This window comes from Syngnathoides biaculeatus, chromosome 9 (genome assembly GCF_019802595.1).
Source record: "Syngnathoides biaculeatus isolate LvHL_M chromosome 9, ASM1980259v1, whole genome shotgun sequence".
Lineage (NCBI taxonomy): Eukaryota > Metazoa > Chordata > Actinopteri > Syngnathiformes > Syngnathidae > Syngnathoides > Syngnathoides biaculeatus.
The window spans coordinates 19,816,038-19,829,544 of record NC_084648.1 but is presented as its reverse complement, the minus strand read 5'-3'; the positions used below and the strand labels follow the sequence as shown (position 1 = coordinate 19,829,544).

The 13,507-nt window shown below is 45.4% G+C and overlaps 1 protein-coding gene across 1 annotated transcript; it reads right to left on the bottom strand.

Annotated features, from left to right (window-relative positions):
- Positions 1–883: 883 nt before the first annotated feature.
- On the bottom strand, positions 884–11,745 carry smc2 (structural maintenance of chromosomes 2). Its single transcript, XM_061828638.1, has 25 exons — positions 11,406–11,745; positions 11,164–11,313; positions 10,924–11,046; positions 10,792–10,830; positions 10,602–10,712; positions 10,471–10,515; positions 9,582–9,815; positions 8,762–8,911; positions 8,419–8,652; positions 8,157–8,316; positions 7,956–8,073; positions 6,494–6,632; positions 6,289–6,408; positions 6,009–6,213; positions 5,139–5,274; positions 4,916–5,040; positions 4,637–4,830; positions 4,413–4,556; positions 4,245–4,319; positions 4,015–4,134; positions 3,735–3,935; positions 2,509–2,625; positions 1,589–1,749; positions 1,353–1,500; positions 884–1,276 (listed from the first exon to the last, which is right to left on the bottom strand). The coding sequence occupies exons 1-25, from the start codon at positions 11,571–11,573 to the stop codon at positions 1,109–1,111; spliced, it is 3,585 nt and encodes a 1,194-aa protein (XP_061684622.1). The 5' UTR covers positions 11,574–11,745; the 3' UTR covers positions 884–1,108.
- Positions 11,746–13,507: the final 1,762 nt, after the last annotated feature.

Sequence of the window (13,507 nt, the reverse complement as noted above, 5' to 3'; positions counted from 1 at the left end):
ATTGGGTTACGGTTACAAACTGCGGATATTGCAGTCGTTTTGGGACCGGATCATTTTTCATTGACAAAATGCGGTGACCGGTGCTCGCTCTAAGCTGCGCAACTGCGCATTTGCGCACTCTCAGCGCAGTGAACTACAGCCTGTGTTTTTTTTTTTTTTTTTTTTTAAACAAAGAGCTGCTGGTTGGCCACAACCCTGATCTAAAAAAAAAAAAAAGACTGGATGGCTCATTGGCCACCAAAACTGAAGTCGCCATCCGCCGTCTTGATACTCCCAAAACAAGCACGCCGACCTGCGCTGCGATAGCGATTAACTGCGTTAATCGGCAGTTTTGTGGCTGTGAGAAAACGTTCCACAGGTAAGTGAGAGAGATTTATTTTGACATTGTTAAAGTTTGCTTGTAAAGGGTTTTTTTAAACTTTCTGATGAGCTCAATTCACTCGAACAAAGTTTTGTTTCCGGTTGTTGTTGTTCACCCTCTGCTTCACCTTTATAGGCAGACGGTTTTTTGCGAAAAAGCGACGTCAACATTTTCCCAAACTTCATCAGCGGATAAGCGAGAAAACATATTTTCTGTGAATTCTATGCTGAATTTCATGATACAGAACTCTGAAAATCGATTTTGATTTTCAAATGCGAGGTAACAAGTTTTGTCGCAGAGAGAAAAAAATGAACAATGCGTTTAGCGTGTATTTCCCCATGCGCATCAGAGGACCATTTTCTTCATAACATGAACTTTTCCAAGCGCACGCTACTGACAACCAGCATTGCTTGTGGGACAAGTTGGCGGCAGGGGGCGGGTCAAGCCAGGGGTTGAGACAAGGCGACTATCTGATTGGCTATTATTGTACGGGTGATTGACAGGTCGGAAAGGTCAGCAAAATGAATCAGAATTAACACTTTATTTAACAATTCATACATTTGCAATGAAAAAGAAGATAGCAGAGGCAATGAACGTTAAAAAAAAAAAAAAGTACATTGAGAAGTGAAAAAAAGTGTCAAATGCAACAAATAGCACGTGAAAACGAACGAACGGCGTAAAAGTGCCAAATGTGACGTCAACATTTACGCTGGATCACGATCGAACGTGATCATCTAATGAGCTGTTTCATTCTTTTCTTTTAGCCGCGCCTTGTCGTGACCTCGGCGGGGCCGGCTGGGGGTCGCTCTTGCTGAGGGCGCTGCGCGAAACCGTGGACATCCCGTCCACGAACTTGGTCTTGAACAGGACGTTGGCGTTTGTGAACATGCCGTCCTTGAGTGACACCACCACAAACTGCCGCAAGAGACCGTTTCAAGTGTTCAGAAACTGGAGTCGGAACGCTCGGAGGCGTTTTCGACGGCTCGCCCACCTGAGAGTGCGTGAAATGCCTGCGGAGCATCTGCCCGATGTTTTGCGTGTGCGAAAGGTCCAGCGCGGCGTCCACCTCGTCCAAGATGTAAATGGGGGCGGGCTTGAAAAGCAGCATGGCCAGGATCAGCGACAAGGCCACCAGAGACCTGAAGGACACATTCGAGGGATTTGTTCTAAGCAGGGGGAAAAAAAAAAAAAAGGGGGGGGGGGTGAGATTTGAGTTCCTGCGATGACCTTTGACCCCCGCTGAGTTCAGACAGGTTCTCCTTCCAGATGTTGCCCAGGGCCACCTTGAACTCGAGACCGTCCAGCACGCCGCAGCCCTGCGGGGGGGCCAACTTGGCAGAGGATCCTGGCAGCAGGGTGGAAAAAATGGAACCAAAGTCCTTGTTGACCTGGGAAAGAAAGCACACGGTACCAAGAGCAGGGTTTCCCCAGACTTTTTGACCCCAAGATCTACTTTTCAAGCAGCCGGCCTCTCGCGAGCTACCGACAACCGAGGGGTGGAGGGAGATGATGATGATGATGCTCCCAAAAGTTCACGGTATGTTGCCTCTTAGATTTAAAATACAGAATTAGCTTTTTGTTAGCTTCGCTAGCTTTCCTGGATCAGGCGATGCCAAGGTGGCATTTCAAAGTGACACACCATCTCATCCTGCACTTTCTATTTTGCCTTGAGACCAGACCTTTCCCCCTGGGAACAGAGAAAATCTCGTCCAGTTTCAGCACTTTTCCTTCGATTATTCACACACTCCGACAGTCGTTGCATCTTAAAACAACAGCATTTCTTTTTTTCTTCTCCATTAATATGGAACGTAAACATAAGCAGCATGTCTAGCTCGTCTTTGCGCTACGTTGCCCAGACTGTGATGCTAACTAAAGCGGCGGCGGCGGCGGTGGACGCGGTCATTATTAAACACGTTGATGGGCTGCGTAAGTACTGTGACATTTGTAATTATGAGTGTACGTCTTTAAGAGCGCGGCACGCCATCCCGCAATCGACGCATTGAGCACCTCTGCCTGAGAGTCTCCAAAAAAGTGCTTGGTTTACAGCGTGTAGCAAAACAAGATCTCTGCCTATTAAACACATTGTGTTAAATAATTACATCTCGTAAATATATATGCTTGCTCTTTTACCGGACGAGCGAGCAAACCTTCTGCCAGGCCACGTTGAGAGCTTCGTTCTTCTTCTGGTCCAGCTCCTTAATGGTCTGCAGGATCTTGGCCTTGTCGTTCTCGACGATCCTCTTCTTTTTCATCAGGTCGTTGTACTGCACACCCGAGGATCACGTCAAGAAACAAGGCCTTCCTCCAAAGTGCGGAAAAATGACCACGAGTCGGATGCGGGCTTCCTCTAGTGGGTCACCGAATGCAAACTGCGTTGACTACTTTCTGTAGAGCTCGTCCACGCGACGTCACCATAGTGCCGGTCAAAAAGAGCTGCTCGTCATCAAACCGGAGGAGAATATTCACAATACCCGAGACCTGGTGTGCTGTTGCTTGCCACAGCAGACGAGACCTTTTTCCAAAGAGATCATTCAACGGAATACCAGCTGAAAGGATCGCTGGATTTCGACAATTAAACGTGAAAGATGGTGCCCCACCAAAACAAAATACGCACACGCCTGTGTGGCGATTGCTTCATTTCAGGTAGGAATTATTCTTCTCAATCTCAAATTACCAAAAAGTATTTACAAAGCCAAGTTGGCTCATGTGTTACGGAAGTTAAGTGTGGCCGCAACCGCTTCCGTGTACGTTCCTTGGAGACGACTCCATCCAAGCCATAGTTAATGAATGCGAGTCAGTGTGAAACCAGGGGTCATTTATTTAAATATTGGCATTTGTATTGAATACGAGTGAAAAAGATCGATGGATTCCGGCAAAGGTTAACGTGTGGCCGAACGCGCTTCCCCGTTCACTATGTGGGATTTATTCCAGATTGAGAACAGATCCAGAAACTAAGTATTTGGACTCGTCCAGACTTTTCTACGCTTTCAAACTTTTCCGTGTAAATCTTGACGACTTACTCACCAGATCCATGTGTAGATCCAGTTGTCCAAGACAATTTCTTATGGGCAAAGGTGAACGGGTCCTCTATGCCGAGTTTCTCAAATTTTTCCCACGCGCCTTCGTTTATTTTCACCTTCTAACTGTATCGGACGTGACTCTGGCCGTCGTGCTATAAAAAGTATATTCGTGTATATCTCCACGCGACTTAGCTTGACCGGCAATATGGCGACGTAAACAAAAGTCACGTGATTTGACGACGGAGGTGCACAAGCTCTACACTGCTTCCGATACCAAGTCAACATGGGTTTTGTTTTAACGCGCGCAGATCTTCATATATTGCATCCCGGCGATTTCACTGTAGTTCCCTCACCCGTTCTTCGGCCTCGTTGAGCATGTTCATGGCTCGCTTGTTGATGTTCCTCTCCAGCTTGCCGGTGGTCTCCTTCAGCTTCTTGAGGCGCTGGCCGGCCTCGCGCGGGTTGTTGGTCTTGAAGTCGTAGGAGGAGTTGGGCTGCCCGAATTGCTGACGCTCAGACTGGATCCAGTCGTGCTCTTCCAGCATCCGAGTCACCTGTCCGGAAGAACGGCGGGGAAGTGATGCCAACGCGCGTCTCCCCGAAGGAAGAGGACACATACGAAGGTTCCTTTACCGCGTCTGCTGCCTCCTGACTGTCTTTGATGTGTTTACTGATGTTGTGTTCCAACTTCTTAATCTGCAGATGGGCTTCATTGTTCTGTTCCTGGATCTCCTTCGCTTCTGTGGTTTTCTCCTAAAATATTCACCACACGGACATACATTCAAGAAAGAAGTGTGGAGCGAACTGCCGAATCCTTTGAGAGCATTTTTGATACTGAGGAGATGCAAAACCAAAATATTTACCTTGATGACATTAAACTGATTCATGATGGCGTCTTTCTGCTTGGAAAGTTCCTCCTGGGCCATTCGAACCGCCTCCTGCACGCCGACAAACACAAAAAGATGATGACATGGATTCATTGTCACCCAATCAGTCACTTGCATCGAAGATTTTTACAGCCGGATCCGAACCTTGTTGTGCGACACCGTGCAGGCCATGCTGTCGATCTGCTCTCGGATGGCCGCCGCCGCCTCGTCCACGGCCTGAATCTGCTGCTCGTAACCCGCCTGCTCCCGCCGCAGCTCCTCCAGCTCCAAGGCCACGGCGTCCAACTCCTACCGACACACGGACAGCGCGCAGCGGTCATTCTGGACGTCCCGGGCGGACGCGGCACGGCGCAGAGCGTCGGGCGTGCCTGCTGCTTCTCCTTGCGCTTCTCGTTGAAGGCGTCCGCTTTGGCCTGGGCTGCGTTTAACTTCTTCTCGGCGGCTTTCATCTCCTTCTCCCTCTCCGCTTCTGGATCTTTCATCTTCTTCTCCAGCACCTTGAACTTCTGCATCGCCCGTGTCTGCACCTCCTTGGTAACACGCAGAGTCTCCTTGCTGTCCTCTGGTTTTCACAACAACAACAACAACAAAAAGCATATCGTATGTACTGTACATACATGTTGGCTCAAGTATAAGCATCTTCTGACCGATGGTTTTGCGAAGCCTCTCGAGCTCCGCTTCCTGCTGGTGGAAGGAGCTCTGCAGCAGCTTGGCCTGCAGAATCTGCTCCTCCTCGACCTTCAGCTCGTGCTGGTGCTTCAGCTGACGGTACCTGGAGGAAGCGGCCGCGAGCGAGGCAAAACATTTACACGACTGGAGCAAAATGCCTCATAGGAACGCTGCCGTTTCATAGAGTCGGAGTGTCCTTACTTTTCCGCAGTCCCCTTCAGGCTGTCCAGTTGTTGCTGAGTGTCCCGCAACTGGGCTTCCTTTTCATTCAACTTGCTCTGAACCTCTTTCACCTCCTGCAAGATGGTCAGGACTGACGCAGACTTTGAACGAGCTCCTGGAACAGAGGAAGCAACAAAACATTCCAAAGACTTGCAACAATTGGATCCAAGAGAACAATTATTATTATTTAATAATTCTTACGGGAGGTAGTGTAGTGATTTACAGTAACTCCGAAAAGGAGACTCAAGTCAAGTCAATTTTACTTCTAGTCTGCTTATTCCCGATGTCCGTTATCATCTCAAGGCACTTTACAAATCGAGCAAGTTAAAAACAAAAACAAAAACAAAAAAAATGTGCAGTTTGGCCTGGTTCCTATTACCACAAATAGAGATGTCCACTGTTTTAAAAAAAAAAAAAAAAACACAAGCAAGCACTGAGAGAAAGAGGGAAAGGGGGTCAAAATAAATAAATAAATAAAAACTCGCTGTCATGGAGCAGCCTGGAACAGAACTCGGGGTTCTGTACAGTACCCGTTTGCCATGGACAGCCGGTTGGGTCAAAGATCTGGATCGGGGTCAACCATGCAGACCTTGCGCAAAAATCATTGTTTGATACTTCAAATAAGTGCTGTGTGTGAAATTGTTGCTGCACTACATGCTTGTGGTAAGATCATTACAATTGCGGCTCTTTGAAATATATTTCTGGTGATGTCATGACATCTTCGCTCTTCAACTACAGATATGTTTCAACTGAGAATATCGCACATCTGCGCCAAACAAGACACGTTGAGCGAGCGCCTGTGAATGCTTTGAAACAACGCACGCACGTGCGCGTCATCCTTGCTCTTACCGCCAGTCACGGTTCCTTGAGGGTCGAAAATGTCTCCTCCGAGAGTGACCGTCTTGGTCATCACCTGCTTACTGAAGGCCACTTTCTTGGAGTTCTCCAGGGTGTCACACACCAGCGTGGAGCCAAACACGTACTCCATGGCCTTGCGCACCTCCTGATCGTAGCCCACCAGCGACAGAGCACTGTGGACATTGTCCTCTCCCACCTGACAGCAGATGGACAGCCCATGAGTACACTTGTCGATGACCCTTTAGAGACGAGAACGATGAGGTTGGCTCACCAGGCTCTTGGCAGCGCTGACCACTTTGTCACTCAGAATCTTGCCAGAGATCTTGTTCAGGGGAATGATGGTGTATCGCCGTTGAAGCTCTCCGTTCTCCAGCAGTTTCTTACCAGTCACCTACAAACAAACGCGGGGGAAAAAAAGAAAAACTTAATATGAGATATGACGCAGGCTGACGCTAACGCAGGCATTGCGCGCTCACCTCCGTGTCGACGACAATGTTATAGAGTCGCCCCCCGGCGACCACCTCCAGGGATGTCGCGTAGGAAGGGTTGCGTACTGAAATCAAGTTCGCCAGCAGCCCCTTCACTTTACTGCGGTCCCATCCACGCTCGGGGTCTCTGGATGGAACAGATGTAAACTTCATAGAATGCCCCCCCCCCCCCCCAAAAAAAAGTGACGTTCTTGCGCACAAGTTAACGCTTAACTCTGAGGAAAAAAAAAAACAACACGAGTCTCTTTTTCGTATATGGTACATTCAACTGAGGTACGCGGTGACATCATTTCTATTGCCCTATGAAGCTTTTATAGAATTATTCATGGAAAAGATGTGCATTCATTGGAAATTGTCCTTAGGTATGATCGTGTGTACAACTGGTTGTTTGTCTCTATGTGCCCTGTGACTGGTTGGCAACCAGTTCAGAGTGGGTGTACCCCACGACATAAAAAAATATAAACTGCCCTCCGAAATACAGTGCTGCCTCTACTTACGAAATTGATCCGTTCCAGAAGTCGTTTCCTGAACTGAATTTTTTGTAAGTAGAAGCGCATTTGACATGTCAACAGCGTAATCCGTTTCATTACTTTACTTCATACTTTCAAATTTTAAAAAAATGTAGAGGTGCAACGATTCAATTTTCAAATTCAATTAACAGCTACTTTGATAATTGAGTAATAATCTGGAGACTTTAACGTGAAATTGTTCAATTCCTGGGAATTTCAGCCTCTCAAAATAAATAATCAGTGAACTCTGTAGACATCTATGAAAGTAGTCTAATTATCTTTGTGTTTATTCAAAAGAAAGCTTTTGCCAAGAGGTTTTTTTTTTTTTTTTTGGGAGGGGCCTGACATGTTACAAACCAAACCACTAACTGAATCACAGTCAGTTTATGTTTTGGCATTTTCTCTGGTGTTTTTTTTTTTTTTTTTTTTTAAACGCAAATCGTCGTGGGTGGGGTTACATCGGCCAATTGTTACAAAAATAATTGTAAAAAGTTTCCATTTTTGCAGTAAAAATAAAACTGTCACAGTCTAGAGCACAGGTGCCAAAATCTCAACCAAGGCACAAGATTTGGCTCGCCACATACAAAATAAGGTGGCTCAAAGTCCGTGATTCTGACAAATATCTGGACTAAAATGATTTTATAATTAATCTTGAGATATTGGAAAGCTTTTTAGACAGTGAACCACTTTTTACAGTTGCTCGGACAGTAAATTATTATCCTTGACTTCTGATTTGAAAACTACTGATCCATCGACGTATTGCGCGTGTATAATCATTTAACTTTTAACACAGCCCTTTGAAAGAAACCGGAACTAAAATGTGGCTTCCAATAAAAGAAAAAAAAAAAAAAAAAAGAGTGACGATTGCAGTTTAGAACGGGGTGCTGATGACAGCTTGTTCTACAAAATGACATTGCAACAACGGCGTGCATGTGACTGACTTGTACTCAAAGCGAAGGTTCGGGAAGCGAGACACAAGCCGCTCGTATGAGTCTCTTAGATTTGCGACATCTCTGGACAGCTGTCTCCTCTTCTCCAGGAGACTCTCCTCCATCCCGTCTGTTTACAGTACAAACAGTGGACATTGCTGAAAAGAACTGCCACCGTCAAGGCCGTAAGACGCTTTGGCAAAGCCGCGGTACCTTCATATTTGAGTTTGGCTAGCTCAGCCTCTAGTTTTTCTTTGCTTTTTTTAATAACCTGGAGAGTTTCCTGGTCCTTCTTGTAGCCGCTGTCCATCTTCATCACCTCGGCCTGCTTGGTCTTCAGTTCAGCTTGGGCGTGCGTCAGCGTCATTTGGGCCTGGGAGGAAATAACAGAGCCCGACCGTTAACATATCGGTGACCAGAAAAGATGTGGATCTAAATAAAATAAGGCTCCTTGAACAATGTTGAAGTCTCCGACCTGCTTGGCTTCAGTGTCGGCCTTGCTCATGTCATTCTTACAGGCCATCATCTGGCCGGCCAGCGTGGCCTCCTCTCCGTCGTCGTTGCTGGACAGGCCGGCGGACAGGGCCTTGAAATGGTGCTTGGCCCCCTCCAGGGCCGCAGCGTCCGCCTGGCCTTCCTCCTTTAGAGCCTCAAGCTGCTCTGTGAACTTGGCACACTCTTTTTCTTTCAACACCAGCATCTTCTTGTCCTAAAAAGCAGACGACGACAGCTGTGATCAAAACGGTCAAAGCGTTGACAAATGCCTCATTATTATAATGTGGATGTGGCAACATTTCAACCGGAGTCTTAAACCCTACCTCCTGCATGCTCTTGACAAGCTCCTCCCTCTTCTTCTTTTCATCCTTCAAGTTCTGATTTTTTGAATTGAGAGCACTCTGAGCTTTGGCATCCACACGTTGCACTTCGGCCAGCCTTTCCTCCAGAGATTTTAATACGCTGGTCACTTCCTAGACATTAGCAGAAGAGGAATAAATCAATCCTCTTTATGCGGCTATTTTTTGTGGAATTCATATTTTTACACTTTTTCAAACTCTAAATGGGAGATAAGTGAGCTATAACTTCCTGCACTTCCCCATGAAGGGGGGGGGTAGTACAAAATGGAAGATCGGGTGCAATCTCTAAGGTCAAACACGAGCCATGACCGGATGCTTAACCTATGATCAATCAAAAAAAAAAAAGTTTCATCCAAAAGGAAATGCATGATGGCAATACAGGGAGAGCAAGGGCTCCGGCCTCCCCCAACAGAGGTTTCGAGGAACATTTTGAATGTTGAACGTGTAGAACAAACAGTTAAATTGTGAAACTTCAAGGTTAGAGATGTGTGAAATTAACTATTGAATGAAATAAAAACTTCTTTCTTGAGGCCGTTCCATGTTTTGGAATAAATGTCGTTCCCCCCCCAAAAAATAAAGAAATCAAACACCCCCAGAATGAATCTTTTCGTGCTTCCCGACGTCAGACAGCTGGTGAGGTACACTGCAGTCTCCAGCAATATGCTCATGCAACAATTTCAATAATCATGTTAGTTCATTTTGCCAAATAAGTGCTACAAAAAAAAAAAAAAAGAACATTTTTAATGAGCCCAGAATTGATCTTTGAAATTCTGCTCGACTGTACCTGGTCTCTTTTGTCTTTCAGTTCCTGAATCTGCACATCGAGCTCCTGGATTTTGCTTTCGTTCTCGGCCAGCGTGGCTTGCATCTTGGCCATGTTCTCCTGCATCACTTGCAGCTTCTCGGCGGACTTGAGTTTGGTCTCCTCGGCGCACACGAACAGCCAGGCCACGTACAGGCGCGACAAGTGCTCGATCTCGCGCATCAGTTTTTGGTATTCCAGGTATGACGATCGCTCCTACAGAGTTGAGACATCTTGTTCAGGGTCAGACCGATGCACGCCTTCAAATAACAGCTGTGTGAGTCAATTTAGAGAAATACAAGTGACACCAGGGCTATAAGCAAATAGTTTATGAGAAAAAGAAGAAATTAAAACTGATGTACATCATGTAAAGATGAAGCCAGAAGTTGAAATACTCTGCAAAAACACCTTTTTGTCTCACTGTCTTCAGTCAAAATCAGACAAAAACATATTTTTCAGGTCAGTCAGGATCACCAAGGACAACAAAATAAAAATAAAAAATGAAATGTATGTTTTGGGACAGTGTATGTAAACTTCTGTCTTCAACTACCAGAATACATTTTAGCAGGCAACAAGAAAATGCATCAGTCATAGAACTAGATAATCCACATTTATCAAATATGTACAACCTTAAAAAAATAAGTGCACTGGAACCTCAGTGTTTGAACATAATTCGTTCTTGTGAAGTGTTCAGAGTACGATTTGTTCAACCTCAAACATTTTTTCCATAGGATTTTTTTGGGTTGATTTCCCATTTGTATGACTCCCGGGTCGTTTGAATTCCAGCGTTTCGCTGTATTAATTAATTTGAGACATTTTAACACTGCCATTTACTGTCTAACTTGCAAGTGTACGAGGTGCTTCAAAATACCTCTTGTAGTTTCTGCATTGTTGGAGTAATTTCTTCATCCAGAATCTGAAAAATGTAAAAGTGTGAAATAATCAAACTTTGTTTGTACTTTCCAAGCGGGTCATTGGTCTGCAGTTTAGGGGCCAACGTACAGTGTGGATCTCCTTCAGCTTGGCTTCTTTCTTCTCGATGGTCTTCTGGGCGCTTATCTTTTTGCACTCGTACATTCTGGTCCCCGCAGCCTCCTCAATCATGGAAAGGATCTGCAAGAGAGCACATTATCATCATGCCTCTATGCCATGAAGTCAAATCAAAAACTGTTTGGGCGTGCTAAGACATTACCTCTGGTGGCTTCATGTTTAGGACTTTGGTGATCCTTCCCTGAATTTAGAGAGCAAAACACGATGTTGACACTATTGTTATGAGTTATTCAGGGCATTTAAAATACAAGAAATAAATGCACACGGTGCTGACCTGCATGATGAGAAAATGGGGGTTATTGACATTGAGGCCAACCGAGCAAAACAAGTCCTGCACTCTGGAGTTGGTCGCGTTGACTCCGTTGATGAGATATTTGTTTCGGCCTCCGATCACAACCTCAAAATAAAAACACAGTTATGGACTTTTCACCAAAATCTTGGAGAGATTTCTCCTGAAAGCTGGGCATCTGTAACTTTTGGCGAGTAAATTTCCAGTTGTGCTCTGTGTGCCAACCTGTCTGGTGACTATGATCTCATCGTGGGTCTCAAAACCCAAAGGACTCTGGTTTTTGTTGGCGTTGTCAAAACTGATGGACACCGTTGCCTTGGTGATGCCTGCCTGTCCATTTTTGTAGACCAAGTCTTGGAGGTTGGCGGCTCGAACCTTCCCAATGAAAATGCGCGTTTTATTAGCACAAAAACATAACCATAAAGTTACTTAAAGAAGTGTAGCGCTATAACCCAAAGGCCACTTACGTGTGAAAGGTTGGTAATGCCTAAGAGAAAACATATGGAGTCCAAAATGTTGGACTTGCCGCTACCGTTGAGCCCGGTGATGGCGTTGAAGAGCGGGTCGAAACCGTCTATCTCGGTCCGTTGCGCGTAGGATTTGAACCCTTCGATTATAATCGACTTGATGTGCATCTCTCGGCCGCCCCCCCGCACAAAACTACTTACTGTGCTCGAAATGGTAGTGGTATTTTTTTGCCCCGGCGTGTTTAAGAGGTTGGAACGAAAAAGAAGGAAAACAAGCGGCCGCCCGTCTTCTTCGAAACAACTTGAATTTGGGCGGCAGGATTGGGGCTATTCAACACCGCGTCTGCGCCTGAAAGTTTTAACTGTCCGAACCAAATATATATATAAATATATATATATTTACAATTATTTAAAATTCGAAGGGTAAAACTCAGTTACACAACAAGTACAGACTTTGACCCATACTTACAAAGCAATTTTTATCTATTTTGTTATATTTTAAGAGTTCAGGCATATCTGAGGGCAGCTATCATAATCTGTATAGGTTTTGAAGCCATCTACAGGCTGTGTGATGTAATTGGTATAAAGGAAAAGGAAAAAAATGAAATAAAAACTACAGCGTGAGAAGTAAAATAACGTGAAATAATTCAAAAAATTAACGTTAACGTTGATTTGTTTTCATCCAACGGTATCTTAAAATATAACACAAGAATTTAAGTGATTAAAGATGCCTCAATGATTCTCAATGATGAGATTTAAATACCAAATGATTTGATTTAGATGTGATTTGTTTTTGTTTCTAAACTGTTGGGATTCTTTTCATGATTAAAGATAATTTACTATTTCTGAGTTTGCGAAAGGATTTACTATTATGTTGTGATATTAAATCTATTGACAATACGTTGGCACAAATTCACGAGTTATTTATAGATGATTGTTGAATTGTAAGGATGAGGCAGGAAAATTGAGATTTCGCCTGCTTCTCCCACTTCCCGAACTTATTTCTTGATACTTAAATGTACATCGACTAAGTGATATCCTTTCGTATTTTCCATTGTTTTTTATGTTTTGATCGAGACAAATAGAGGTACAGTAAAATGATCAGGTTAGTACGTACACCCCACCCCTTGCTGAAACAGGCCAATACGATCCCCACCAGTTTGAAAACCACTGTTGTAATGTAAAAGTACTATTTGAGGAGAATCTGTGCTCCTCCAAATGTGTACCGTCTCTGGCCACCTCTGGATCTGCCTCGCAGTTCTGAATCTCAGCTCCGACCTCCCTGCGCTTGCGCTTAAATACAATGAACACTCAAAATCAAAGGTCACCAACCTTTTGAAGCTGGGAGCTTCTTCTTGGCCAGTCTACTTGATAATTGTGAATACTTATCAATTTGAGACAGGGATGTTTGACTCACAATGATTATCAGGAAAGATTTAAGAAGAGGTGACATTCCTTGTCCGTAGAGATAGTTTCTGTAATCGGGGATCGGATCAAGGTCCCCCCCTTTGGCCACCGCCCAGTTCACATTGCACCCGACCCCGATGGGCCCTCTCACAGGTGGTGAGCCCATGGGAAGGGGGACCCATGTTACACTTTTGGGCTGAGCCCCCTGGAGCTTGCCTTCGAGCCCCGCCACCAGGCCTGGCACCAGAGAGGGGCCTGCTCCTCCGCATTGAGAGGAGCCAGAAGAGGTGGCTGGGGCATCTGATCCGGATGCCTCCCGGACGCCTCTCTGGTGAGGTGTTCCGGGCATGTCCCAAAGGAAAGAGACCCCGGGGACGACCCAGGACGAGCTGGAGAGACTCTGTCTCTCGACTGGCTTGGGAACGCCTCAGGATCGAGGAAAGAGAAGTCTGGGTATCCCTGCTGAAGTTACTCCCCCCTGGGACCTGACCCGGAGAAGCGGTAGATAATGGATGGAAGGATTTAACAAGAGGGCTACACGGTGGTGGCTGGTTAGCACATCTGCCTTCAGAGTTCAGAGTTTATGGGTTCCAATCCTGCCCTTCATATGTGAAGTTTCCAGGTTCTGATCGTACCTGTGTGGGTTTTCTCTCGGTTCTCCAGTTTTCTCTCATATTCCAAAATATACATGTTCA

Bases quoted from the DNA above. Each gene is read 5' to 3' on its own strand.
- smc2 (XM_061828638.1), bottom strand. From the start codon at position 11,573: ATGCACATCAAGTCGATTATAATCGAAGGGTTCAAATCCTACGCGCAA. The intron at 11,314-11,405 runs GTAAGTGGCCTT...TTCATTGGGAAG, and splicing joins GCATTACCAACCTTTCACAC to GTTCGAGCCGCCAACCTCCA. The intron at 5,275-6,008 runs GTAAGAGCAAGG...CCTCTGTTCCAG, and splicing joins TCAAGGAACCGTGACTGGCG to GAGCTCGTTCAAAGTCTGCG.